Source organism: Malaclemys terrapin, chromosome 7 (genome assembly GCF_027887155.1).
Source record: "Malaclemys terrapin pileata isolate rMalTer1 chromosome 7, rMalTer1.hap1, whole genome shotgun sequence".
Classification (NCBI taxonomy): domain Eukaryota; kingdom Metazoa; phylum Chordata; order Testudines; family Emydidae; genus Malaclemys; species Malaclemys terrapin.
This window is the reverse complement of record NC_071511.1, coordinates 28,740,670-28,754,862: the sequence shown is the minus strand read 5'-3', so window position 1 is coordinate 28,754,862 and position 14,193 is coordinate 28,740,670. Positions and strand designations below refer to the sequence as shown.

General features: G+C 42.1%; 1 protein-coding gene across 3 annotated transcripts in view; it reads right to left on the bottom strand.

Moving 5' to 3' along the window:
* Positions 1-422: 422 nt before the first annotated feature.
* The window catches only part of FGD3 (FYVE, RhoGEF and PH domain containing 3), a 205,838-nt gene continuing 192,067 nt past the window's right edge, over positions 423-14,193 (bottom strand). For all 3 annotated transcript variants that reach the window (XM_054036013.1, XM_054036014.1, XM_054036015.1), the window contains exons 18-19: positions 11,005-11,145; positions 423-1,801 (exon numbers count right to left, since the gene is read on the bottom strand). In XM_054036013.1, the coding sequence (XP_053891988.1) occupies positions 1,577-1,801; positions 11,005-11,145 (366 nt within the window). In that variant the 3' untranslated portion in view covers positions 423-1,576. The remainder of the gene's footprint in view (positions 1,802-11,004; positions 11,146-14,193) is intronic.

Sequence of the window (14,193 nt, the reverse complement as noted above, 5' to 3'; positions counted from 1 at the left end):
GCAGTGGAAAATACAGTAGGAAGTTATATATATATATACACACAGAGAACATTGTGTGTGTGTGTATATATATATATATATATATTATATATATATCTTCCTACTGTAGAAAATACAGTAAGAAGATATATATCTATATATCTATATATACACACACACAGAGAACATAGAAGATACAGTAGGAAGATATATATATACACAGAGAACGTTTTCTGTGTGTATATATATATCTTCCTACTGTATTTTCCACTGCATGCATCCGATGAAGTGGGTTTTACCCCACAAAACTGTGCTTTTTGCGGATACAGACTAACACGGCTGCTACTCTGAAACTCTGGCTATGTGGACCAGCTTTCTCCTTTTACAAATGTCAGTTAGAAAATGTAGAAGTCTGAAGAGGAAACAAAAGTTAAATGAAACCATTTAAAATTACAGTAATGTGACACTTTATTTCATTTTTCTCCTTGCATATCAGCACTACACGATTGCTATCACTAGAAATAGACATTACTCTCATACTGTACCTATGTTAAATGTTGATCTAAAGCTTGCAGTATCTTGGAGATCTGGATCAGGCGTTACTGCATGGATTTTATTTAAATAGATAAGTGTGAAAATAAGACGAATACAAGTAAACAGGAAAATTAAATTACAAATTGAATTCATACAAATCTCTTATTTTATGAACTAAATCCGGTTATTAGCGCAAAACCTTTAAAATACTTATGTAACATTATTTACAAATTATATAAATAAATCCCAGATTACTTTAAAGGTAACCAATACAACAACAAAAAAGTCACCTTTTTGTACGGTGTGTACTAAAAATGTTCTTGTTTATTGGTCATGTCCCAGTTTGCAGTATAAAATGTTTGTTCACTTACATTAAAATGGGTTCATAAAATGAAATAAGGAAGGTGTTTTCAAAAGAGAAAAAAATATACATAAGTGATTAATATTAATCCGGCTTCTCAATGTTCTTTTCTGCATGGTTTGCAGTAGTTATTAGAAGTCTCTTCTACAGTATTCATCTTGTGAACATGTCATCTCAAAATAGCAGAGACAAACACATTTAGCAAAAGAAAAAATTCAGTAAATTGCTTGCATTTCACAAAGACCATTTTATCAGAAGGGAAAGGACAGAGAACGGAATGTCAGTGGCCAGCCACAAGCCTTTACAACATTTACCTTAAAGACAGCATTTATATAACTAATCACAGACTATACACATCCTGCACTGAACAGCAATCGAAAGGACTGAAAAAATATACATTTAGGAAAACAAGAGACTGATGGTTTTCTGATACCTTTGATCAAATTAATGCTTTTCTCCTTGTCTTTTTACGTAAAACCAGCATAAACACTTTCAACAACTACAACTACTTTTTCCTTTAACATAATATATGACCGACAGCTAGCACTGTACGTGATAAATGTACAATGAAAGCAGAGAAAACACTGAAATTCCTATGCGGACTCATGAAAATATAAAGCCATACAGATTCCAAAGTGCCATGAATACTGAATTCAAGTGATGGTTTATAGCATGTACTAAAGAAACTAAATGGAGCTTGCTCTACAGGTGACCGATTTCTTCAGCTAGATCTTCAGTCTCCCCTTTAGCCGCTTTGGTGAGAATTTCCATCCATTTTGTTTGCTGTTCTTCATCCTCTGCACTGAAATATATAGTTTGCTGGGATTGGCAAAGCTTAAAAACGTGTTTCACTTCAAACTTCTCACCAGAACTTGGTAAACTGACTGCGTATCCAGGCAGAGGTATAGCACGTGGAGCCTGCCCATCCTAAGACATGGGGGGGAAAGGCAAAAGTGAAACACCAACAGAACAGAACATTTGAAATAGAAGGGAAAAAAAGACAATGTACAGAATATAAAGGCTTCCTCTCACCAACATTTAAGAATGATCTGAGGGAACTCATTTTCCAATGGTTTTCCAATTAAGATCTACCTGGAGCAACAGGTAGGGGGGACATTTCAGCTCAAAACAGCAAGGAAATACCATCGGTCACAACCTACAGTTAGGGTGCCATACGGCAATTCACTACACAGTTGTATAAGTATGTTAGAGTACGTCTGCACGTCAAGTGGGGGTGGGGGGTTGATTCTCAGCTCGAGGAGACATGCTTGCACCAGCTCTCATTGAGCTGGTGTACTGAAAACAGAATGCAGCTATGGAGGTGGAGGGGCCAGCCACCCCAAGTACACAGCTAGGGTCTTGGATGGAAAGTAGCCCCTCCCAGTGCTGTGGCTGTATTCTATTTTGTGTGCTTGCTCCCTGAGAGCTAGCATGGGCATGTCTCCTCCAGCGGGAATGACACCCTCACTCGAAGTGCAGGCACACCCTTATTGTAGCTAATTAGGTGACAAACCTTTTTTATATTGTGTTTTATAACAAATTATATGTATTATACACACACACACACGTGTGCACACTGTATGTCACCCCAGGCCACGTTCTACGCTGACTTGCGTTGAGCTCAGTGCAATAGCTCAGGGTACAAGCTGACACAAAACTTAACCTGTACAGCAAAAATGGTTTTAAATCTAGATTTCTATTTTTTAAACGATTCAATCGTTTTTATTTTCATTTAACAGACTCTCCCTGTTCAGGCAGGAACCCTGCCCCAGCAGTGGCATGGCTAGGGATTTCTGTAGCATTTCAACTATGACTACGCCCCTTTGGAAACTTGGTATTTTCTGCCTTTAGTCCCTCTTCAAACATTATATTAGCTCAATCCATGCTTCCAACCAAGAATGACCAAATGCGATTCTCCTAGATCTCAACAAGATATCCCTATGGTTAGCTGGCGGTCATGTAAGCATAGCCGGCTTTTGCAAGCAACAAAGACTAACTGTAGTTCTCCTCTAGTTTGTGGGGGGATCCTAGAAGTACACAGAAGAATCCCAGCTTTCATTCACCAGTCACTAGGGTTGAAAGCTTCATTCACACTCCCTTCACAGCCATCCACACCTGGGCTTTGGAGTCCAGAAAAATCAGACCCAGAGATCTTTGGATTTCTGAGAAGACCCTCGAGATGAGTTCGGAGATTTAAGGAATAGCACTGATGTTATCAGGGCTGCCATAAGCTCACTACCAGCCGTGTACTTGAGGATGAACCAACTCCTCTGCTGAGCCACAAGGGGAGGCACCTCAACAACATGAGAGGGTTTAGCTAGAGACAGTGCAAGAATCTAGGCTCAACTGACCCTGAGCTCATTTGTGGCCTTTGTCCAGTGACATAGGCCAGGAGTTTCAAAGGTGGGCTCCTAAAGCCAGATGACTAAATCCACAGATGCTTAGCAGCCCCAGGGGCTCAATCTCCAGGAGTTCAGCAGGAGCTGCAGATATTCAGCACCTCTGAAAATCAGGACATTTTACTTAGCAGCCTAAATGTTACACACCAAAGTTGGGGCTTGAGCAATCTCTGTGCCATAGCGTCCACATCTGTGAAATGAGGAGAACGCTAGAGTACGTTATCCTGCCATAAGCATGTTTATAAGGGAATCCCAGCACTGGAACCAAGGGATGATCATATGATTTGGGGTGATCTTAAAAGTTTAACAGGAATTTAAATTCCTGTAGCATCTCATGCAGTCAATGTATGTGAGCATACGTAGTTATGGAGATAAACACAGAGTACAACTCATTTTATTAAATTAGCATGTGAAGCCTGATTTGCATACCAATAGTATTATACTAGTAAGATTTCCTTCAACTTGAGTTTGGTTTTGTAAAGCTGAAGTTAACCTCTTCATTGAACATGCCGGCTCAATCCCCTAGGCCAGCCAAGAGGGGGTGGAGGGAAGAACAAAGTGGCTTTGCAGCTTCCAGTTCTCAGATGGCTCAGCACTAGGCTGGTCTTCCAAAGCTGATTAGAACAGTGTGAATGCTACTGTAAACTGCACCAACAGGGAATCATCAGAGAATTGGGACATCCCAGCCATGGCTATAACTGGGGAGTGGCAACGAAAGAGCTGTCACAATGGCTCTATGCCACCTAAGAACTCATCTTCATAGTGAGTATCCTCCAATGGGCAGGTCCATCTGCATTAGGATAGCATTGCACTGGGAGACAACTGTGAAATGGCCGTAAAAGACCGAAGTATCTTGGTTCTGATTTTAGATACAGTGTTATTGTGAAATATCAATCCAGGGAAAATGTCTAGACACTGACACCTAAGCTGTACCTATACAACAATGCACCCGTTGCATTTGCATGCACAAACTGAGCATATACATTGAGGCGTATGGGCCTGGTTGAAGCAAGCAAATGCAAGATTTATGGGTGTAATATATGCACATTCATTTCCGCAGGAGTGAAGAAGTGCCAAACTCAAGCCCCAGGTCTGCTTCATTGATCTTGTAGTTAACATTTAAGAAAATAAGGATTAAATATTTATCATGATTAAACTGAAGGTCACTGACAGCACTGGAAAATTCTCTCTTTTGCAGTCTGGAAGTACAGTGTAAGAATAAATTGATGTTTGGGCTGTATCTGCTATTCCTGCACAATACTAACAGACACATTTAACGTTAACAGTGCATATATCTTTTTTTTTTTCCTTAATTTGACCAATTTGTTTCTTCTCAAAGTAGATTTGTTTTGTGTGTGTGTGTGTGTGTGTGTGTGTGTGTGTGTGTGTATTTTTGTATATAAACTTCTGTGTGGCCCAAGGTTGTGGACACTATTGAAACAAAAGGAAGGGAATTTGGGTTACCTTTGTGTAGCTGCAACACTAATCTATAAGTATCAGAAGGGTAGCCGTGTTAGTCTGAATCTGTAAAAAGCAACAGAGGGTCCTGTGGCACCTTTAAGACTAACAGAAGTATTGGGAGCATAAACTTTCGTGGCTAAGAACCTCACTTCTTCAGATGCAAGTAATGGAAATCTCCAGAGGCAGGTATAAATCAGTATGGAGATAATGAGGTTAGTTCAATCAGGGAGGGTGAGGTGCTCTGCTAGCAGTTGAGGTGTGAACACCAAGGGAGGAGAAACTGCTTCTGTAGTTGGATAGCCATTCACAGTCTTTGTTTAATCCTGATCTGATGGTGTCAAATTTGCAAATGAACTGGAGCTCAGCAGTTTCTCTTTGGAGTCTGGTCCTGAAGTTTTTTTGCTGTAAGATGGCTACCTTTACATCTGCTATTGTGTGGCCAGGGAGGTTGAAGTGTTCTCCTACAGGTTTTTGTATATTACCATTCCTGATATCTGACTTGTGTCCATTTATCCTCTTGCGTAGTGACTGTCCAGTTTGACCAATGTACATAGCAGAGGGGCATTGCTGGCATATGATGGCATATATAACATTGGTGGACGTGCAGGTGAATGAGCCGGTGATGTTGTAGCTGATCTGGTTAGGTCCTGTGATGGTGTTGCTGGTGTAGATATGTGGGCAGAATTGGCATCGAGGTTTGTTGCATGGGTTGGTTCCTGAGTTAGAGTTGTTATGGTGCGGTGCATGGTTGCTGCAAGATTATGCTTAAGGTTGGCAGGTTGTCTGTGGGCGAGGACTGGCCTGCCTCCCAAGGTCTGTGAAAGTGAGAGACTGTGAATGGCTATCCAACTACAGAAGCAGTTTCTCCTTCCTTGGTGTTCACACCGCAACTGCTAGCAGAGCACCTCACCCTCCCTGATTGAACTAACCTCATTATCTCCATACTGATTTATACCTGCCTCTGGAGATTTCCATTACTTGCATCTGAAGAAGTGAGGTTCTTACCCACGAAAGCTTATGCTCCCAATACTTCTGTGCCACAGGACCCTCTGTTGGTGCCACAGGACCCTCTGTTGCTTTTTACTAATCTATAAGGGGCTAGTCCTGCCAGTTGACTGCTGGAATGGAAGTCAGTGGAAATGGAGGGCACTCAGCACCTTGTAGAATCAGGCCCTTACTTGAGGGCACATATATTCTTCAGGATTCTTGCACTTAGTAGTATCCCATCATTTCTAGGTGTGCACCACTTGCATCTTTCCTGTTTAAGTTTTAAGTTGAGCGTTAAGTGGAGCCTAGGCCTTGCCATGCTGGCCATCTGCACAGTGGTGCATTCCATTTGTAAACATCTACTGGATTTGGCCTGCGGTGTACTGTGACATTTATGTAAGGAATAATTTGGATTACATGGTAGCAATAAATTATCAAATTGAACTACCCACATGCAAAAGAGAATTCTCTCTCAAGGCTTTACTCTAGCAAAATGATAGATAAAGCTGTGTTAAACTAAAATCAAACAGGTATTGAGCATTGTCACTAATCACACGCAGCATGCGCCCTTTTGGTGTTACTGTCTATCATCTGTAGGATTCTAATAATTTGAACATTAACAGTAGGTTTATTTGTTGTTTTTAACATTATGGCATTGGTGATTACAACATGCAGGACTTGGGATTTCAAGCAAATAGCTCAAGTCCAGTTCCTAGTGGGGGTCTCTCAGTGAGTGAGCATCATTTCAGCTCCTCTGAATACATCTGCATAGCTCCCATTAATGCTAATAGGAGTTACATATAAATAGAGGGAAAATAAACCATTAGTTGCAATAATGAACAATAATAGATATAAAGATTCCTAATGAGGCATTTTCTCTATTGGGTCTCCCCTCTCCCCCCCCACACACTTTTGTAGAGTCTCAGAGCCTTGAAGAATTCCCTACTTTTCCCCCTACTAGCTCTCTATGCACCTAGGGACTGATCCCAAACCCACGGAAGTGAATGGAAAGACTCCCGTTGGCCTCAAAGGGTTCTGGATCAGACCCTTACTTAGGGCCTTGCACTGTGGCAACCATGAACAAGGATTGGATGCAATTCTCTCTGGAGCTAGGTAATGGTGCTCCCAACATGACCAGAAAAGTCACTGATGAGCAGCAAAAGCTGTTTCCCCCCCTGAGGTTTCAAACAACTGCCCCAGTTGCTTCGATCTTATTTTCTAGGTGCAGTCAGTGTTTATTTTCATGCTGGATGAAAGAGTCATGGTAGGAATTTTTGAAAAAAGGTTTATTTCTAGCCCAGGCCTGATGTAAACAGTCACACCAGTTCTCACTATCCTGGAATTATCCTCAGTATCCCAACTTCTTCAGCTGTCAGAGCTGAATCAAGCTCAGTGACACCTCAACCCTCTCCTTCCCATGTAGTTAAGTTAGAGTACCTCATACTTTGGGGTCAGTTCTGTTGACTACAGTCCAACAGAGCCTGCATGAGCAGTCCCAAGCTCATTCAGCATCTCTCTAGAAGCTTAGAAAGGAGACATACACACTCATAAAACTTGTTTTAGTTCTCTGAAGCCTGAAATAGTGTCTTTGCTTAAAAGGCTCCCCCAAACTACCCTATGTCTCTTCCAAACCTTACACACTTCCACTCAGATAAAAATGGTTTGTACTACGTGGACTTCAATGCCAGAACAAATACACTTTGCCTGATATTCATGCACCAAACAAACGATGTGATATTCACCCCCATGCAGAGATCCCTACTTTGATAGCTTAAAAGTGGGACTTAAATGGTGCACAGGCCCGGCTTTGGCCTTCCACACAGGTGTGAATTACACCCTCATTGAACAAACAACAGAAGCAAAGGAGCAGTTTTCCTGAATCTCACATTATTCCGGACTAAAAATTTTGTTTTTATTTGTATCTGGATTTTCGTCTCAGATGTATAAGGTGGAGGCCACAAGATAAAAACACTCAGACACCAGAAAGGAGTTTACTTTGTGGATATCTGCCAAGAGTTCCAGACTGTCAGCACTTGGAATTATTCCTCCTTCCCCAAGAGTTATTTTTTCATTGTTTTAAATGATCCTGCAGCTTCCACACAGGCATATCTCGTATGCACTGACCATGGTTTCCCCTGGTCTCTGCTACAGGAGTTTTAATGCCAATGTAGGCAATGTCATCCCAGTAAGGCACCCGCCTCTTTAGATGCTGAAATGCCTCCTTGACATACCTGGAACAAAATTATTTTCAATGGAGATTCTGCTCGTTCTCTTCACTAATGATAAACTCTATATTTAGAATCTCCATAAGAATAGTTTGCTGACACAAATTCTAACCAGGACAAGTCTTGCTTTCCTAGATAGCCAAGGTTTCTCTCTGGAGGGCTATATATCTTATTCAGCAGCTAGGGCCCAGGATCCTATATATCAGGAATTTGAGGGGGTGCCTCCTATCGTCCTAAATGTTTAAAAGGCACTTACAAACTGTGAAGTCATTTAATTTGGGGGGCACCACTGCTAATCTCATGCCTTGTTATTTCTGTATACTATAAGCAGCAATACCACAAAGGAGATTTATGAGGTATGAGATGGGAGGGTTATACAAAATGGATTGATATCTAAAACACTAGTGATGCCCAGGAAAATAACATTTAAGAATGGAATCTATTAATCTGAATTGGAGAGCTTTTATTTATTTCTTATTATTATCAGAAAGTGTAAGTACATAGTATTATATGTCAATTGGAATTATACTGAACATTTGGATTATATCAGGGAATGCGGAATAGATTGCTCTGTAATTGTTTCCCTTCAGTTTGCCATACATGGTGGGAAGCACATGAAGGGCTGGGTGGGGGGGAATGCTATCTTGAAATAAGGGCTCATTTTCATTGTTATGGTTCTAGCCAGCAATTTGATTTCTGATAGTAAATCTACAGTTCTTGTTACTGAATGTGAGCTGGATTAACCTTGCTCTGTATGGGATTTGTTGGGAGGTGATTTATCCTATATTTGGAATAGGCAGAAGTACTAGCCTTTGGATTTAATGTTCTATAAAGTCATCTAACTAATGCTTAGTGTCAAAGATACCCCCTTCCCCAGAATAGGCTCAAGTTCAAGTGTGGCAGGGCAACGAGGAAAGAATATAATGCCTTTGATTGTGCAGAAATTCCCCCAGTCTCCAGGCATTGGTTTCACTTCCCCAACCAATGTATGTTGAAAAGTTTTGCATGTTACAGCTGTTTCTCTTCTGCTGTGCATCCAAAGGAACTGGTTTGTCTTATGTGAGTTATTAGTGCTGTGCTGAGACACTGGATTGTGTGATCAGAGTTAGAGAGAAAAATCCTCTTCCCAAGTCACATTCTGGGAGTGGAGCTGCTCTGCAGCAAATGCTGCAGCCTCCGGTTTGCAGTATGCCCTGGAAATGATGTACCCTGCCTCTGAGCAGAAAAGTCAATAGATCTGCAGCTCTGCCCCCAAGCCCCTCTGTGCACTGGGGTACATGCAGATACGAAGACAACAGAGTTATGCAGCACACAGGGACTTTTTGTGGGAGGTCCCTGCATCCCACTCAATCTTGCAGAGGGGAAATACATTCATTCTGCTGCGGTCAGGGCACCCTACACCTGCAAAGGGAAGGGGGCAATACCTGTCCCAAATAGGGGATTTAGTTCATATTGAACCCTATAACATATGATGTTCCCTGAGGGTGAAATTCACTCTGTGGAGAGAAATTCATCACATAAGGCCTATGTTCCACTTAAACTGAGTTTAAATGGGACTCAAGTGATGCACAGGAATCGTGCTGGTCCTCTGCACTGGATGAATTTCACCTCAATTGTCTCATTTTTATGGAAAACAATATTTTCTACACTATTTTAAAAACAACTTCTACCCGAAACAGACTCCAGGTGAGATCTAAAGATTAGATTTTGCTGTATTCATTTAAGTCTCATGTCCAAGGTGATTTCTTTTTTCAAACTGACAATTTCAGCCATGCAGGCCCTAGTGCTAGAATGGAAATATGGCAACTGGCTGCCTGTAAAATGGTTTGGAAGGCTACCCTGTTCCATAGTTTGAGTTCCAGCTGAAGCAAAGCCAATATCATATACACATATCCTTCAATTCAAGTTTCCAGCTTCCTAAATATTACACATAAAAACACTACAAAAAGTAAGCTTAAAAATCTATTCTAATAGGACATGAATAGAATGCACGTCTTTGAGGGTGAGGTACACATATTTACAATTGTTACATGGAAGCTTTATTTTCCTATAGTTCTACAACACATGGATAACACAGTCACAATAACTAAGGAAAATAAAGCCCTCACAGTACATCACCCATAAAAGCTACGTTCTCATTTACTGTCTGATAAATTGGTGCCAATCAAAAGTAAATCCACTGACATCTCTGGAGTTGCATGGTGGTAACAAAGAGCTGAATTTGGCCCAAATTCTCCCCCCAAACACAGATTAAAACAAGACCACTGGCACATAACAATAAATGAGATGTGGAGCTGGACCTCTAAAATCTGAAGGACCTCTACTTTCAGCCTGGTCATTCTACTTTTCCAACAGTAATGGAGGGTTTGATTTCATCATCTTACATTTAGTCTGAGTACCTTTTCAAACAAATTTTAAATTTTGTTTTAAAAATGTACATTGTATAAGCAAGCACCTAACTTACCACAGTGTATTCCCCAAATCATTTTCAAAGAAACAATTTAAAAAAAAAACATCAGCCCTAGAGCAGATGCTGTTAAGACATATGGCTTTAATTTCACAGAGTTCACTTCACCCATTCTTCAGAACATCTGAATTTGTGTAAATCCATCTCACTTTAACCCAGAACTGGAATAGCATTAATCAAAAAAGGATTAAAGCAACACTAACCTATCAGAACCACTTTGCTGTCCTACGTATTTTCTAGGTCCAGATAACAAGTCATTAACTCTTTGAGTATTTATTTTGAAAATATGCCTTTCTGAAACCTTAGGAAAATAAATATTAACTGAAATAATTATCATTGATTTATCCTTCTTTTGTGCTATATTTTTTAGAAAGAGATATGAGGCTAGACATTTTGCTTAAAATCTCGTAAGCTCCATCTCCAGATAAGAAGGAAATTTGAAATCTCTGAGGCTTTGTGCTAAATTCAGACTGCCAAGTTAATTTCTGTTGTTGAAAGTAAGCCAAATCCTTTGTCCTATTTCTCAGACTGACATACTTAAACTTATGCTTCTAGCTGCGGATATCACTCAGCATTTAATGTCACTTTTACCTGACTTCCTCCGTGCAGATACAAGACAAGAGGTTCAGTCTTGGGGATGGTAACACACATTTTGCACCAAGTCTTCCCTTTGTCTAGGAACAGGAGGCGGCTGCTGAAAAGGCTGTTTTCAGCAGCCAAAAAGTTTGATTTCTGTAAAAAGAAAGTAGGAGCTGCTTAGATGGATGCTTATGTGGTCAGGATACTTACAATTATACACTAAGTACAATATTTAGTCATACACAGCCAAGTGATTCAGAAGGGCAAATGCTGAGTAGTTCATACCTGTACAAGAGTTTAATTATCCTAATGTATCATCAAGATATACTATGCTCCTAGGTACTTAGAGGTAGGTGCTGAACTATTGCTCTCAATGACTGGGGAGTTAAAATTCCACCTCCACAGTGTAATTTGAGAAAGGCAATTAAGATGACACAGCTTGTTTCTTGCTTAGCACAAGTAGGCTGGGAGGAGATTTAAAATTAATGAAAAAGGTGTCTCGGCACAAGTGAACTCCATCAGAAAGGCACAGAGCAGCTGCAAGGATGTGTAAGAGCTCTGGGTTTACTATCAAGTACACCTCTACCCCGATATAACGCGACCCGATATAACACGAATTCGGATATAATACGGTAAAGCAGTGCTCCAGGGGGGCGGGGCTGCGCATTCCGGCGGATCAAAGCAAGATCAATATAATGTGGTTTCACCTATAACGCAGTAAGATGTTTTGGCTCCCGAGGACAGCGTTATATCGAGGTAGAGGTGTAGTTCCTTTTACACCAGTGTTAAGACAGTATGAGAGTATGACTGAGGCATATGTGGCCAAGGGACCCCTTACTGCCAAGTAGCAGAGGGCATAAGGGATACATACTATGGTTTACAGCAATCACCTGGGTCAGGTATCTACATACTGGTTTGCCAAAGGGTGGCACATAAGGTCTCTTCCAAGAGCCAGAAGTTTACTGGTCATCATAATTATAGTGAAATATATGTATGGATGATATTTATGGAGTTATGTACCTGCACTGAAAACTATGTTCTTAAGGTACAAGAGTTAAGACAGGTCACCAAAAGGTGGTAACCAATTCTGTTCAGGCAGGGGGTAGTAGACACTTCTCTCTCTGGCTGGTCACCGTGTGTCTCACAATGTAACTCTATTTGCATTACTGAGCAATGAAGAGAATTGAATTCACATGAGAGAAGAACTGCAGAAAAAACCCAGCAGGAGGTGGCATCCTGCTTATGAGTGAAGAGGATGGATTTGGGGGGTATAACTGGGGGCCCTGAGGTACACCCGGGATCCTTCATCAAGGAGATGAACTGTCAGCATGTTCTGTCTTATGAAAGGAGGGCACAGCCAACCTGCCTGGAAAACACTGCGGAGACTTTGGGTGAGCTACATTTCATTCAGCAAGACAGTATCTCGTTAATTAAGATTAGGTTATAAAAGGCATGTTACAATTTTATTTTACATGTAACCATTTGTTTCAAATACTTTTACTTGCTATCACTTGAATCTCTATTCTCTTGTTCTTGTTTTCACTGTAAAAATATCTTAGTGCTGTGTGTTAAGTGGGCCAGTGATCCTGAGGTGAAATTGGTAAGCTGGTGTGTACTGTGCCTTTGGGAGCAACAAGTCTGAATTCTGCGAGTGTTTAGTGGACCAGGGGCTGGACATTCCAGCAGGATGCTAGGAAGGCTTGAGGGCTGGAACACACCTATATCACCAAGCTGTAGAGAGACTGAGGCCTGCACAGGCCTGGAGAGGTGTGCTTATGCTGCCTGTGGAGCTGGGGAACTGACCCCTGGCAGGAACAGACAGAACTTCCTTCATGTTAAGGGCAAGTGGTAACAAGGTGCCTCACAGCCCTGGGTACCCCCCAAGGAGTGTCACAGCATACTGATCATTAACACGCAAAAATTCTGCTGTCCCCTCCCCCCCCAAGGCATAATGGCTTTCCAGTACCTGTACCTCAGGATACCATCCTTCCATACCCCTCAAACTCAGAAATCCATCAGCCTTCCCTTCTGCACCAGCCTTGTTCACCACACTATTAGTTGTGGTTCTTTTTCGACTGATGGTCCCTATGTATATTCCACATGTGAATGCACATGCACACCATGCGCCTGAGTCCAGAAGCATTTCTTAGCAGTGTCCGTTGACCCGCACGTGTGTAGTGCATCCCTTCATGCTCCTGGCTGAGGGTATAATAGGTAGTGTGGATTGACGCCTCCCCAGTTCCCTCTTACCGCTGCATGGACTGAGTCAGAACTCCTATTCCTTCGCACTCTTCGTTTTCTAAGAGAGTGATCTACCTTTCATTTGGTGTAGATAGTTGTAGATTGTCTTTCTAGTGCAGGCAGATACGTTAGTTTAGTTAAATTTAGATAGTGTAGTTTCTTTCCCTGTTTGGGGACTGTCCAACCTGCCCCAGGGGACTATGCCCGAGATTCTGGGATTTAAAAACTGCGTTTCCTGCCCACGCTCATTCTTGGTGAGTGACAAGCACCACTGGTGCCTCTGCTGCCTGGACCAGGCACACATCACAGTGCACTGCTCCATTTGCATGTCCTTCCTGTCCTGAACCCGGGAAGCTCAAGAGCTCTGCTTCCTTAAGAACTTGATGGAGGAAGCTCTGAGACTAAGGGCGCACTCGGATCTGGGACCGGCGGACCCCCTTGTACAGTGACTGTCACCGATGCTGAGAGCCCCTCACAGCACCTTGCATGCCCCAGAACCACCAGTATCGAAAGCCAAGGACAAGTCCCGGCATGAGAGTAAAAAACATCCTCACGGGCACAAAAGCAGATCCCTGCTGTGGACTGCTCCCAAGTGCAGCATTTCCTCCCCAAGCTGGGCCAGGTCAGGTAAGATGTCATGAACAGATCTGGCTGGACCAGTGCCCGAGCTTCCCCGTGAAGAGGGTAAGGCCAGACGACCATCGCCAGTTCCAGGACTTGCTCCAGGGGATAGAGGCAGACCTGGTTATCCCATTGGAGGAGGTTCAGGACCCCTAACACCAGCTCCTGGACATCCTCCAACCCCAGGGGTCCTCTTGGGGTAGATCTACCCATTAACAATGCCATCCTCCACCCAGCGTGGGCAGGATGGCACAGTCCTGCTTCCTGTGCCCCCAACCCTAAGAGGGCGGAGAAGAGGCATTTTGTACCTGCTAAAGGGCAGATTTTCTTTTTACACAT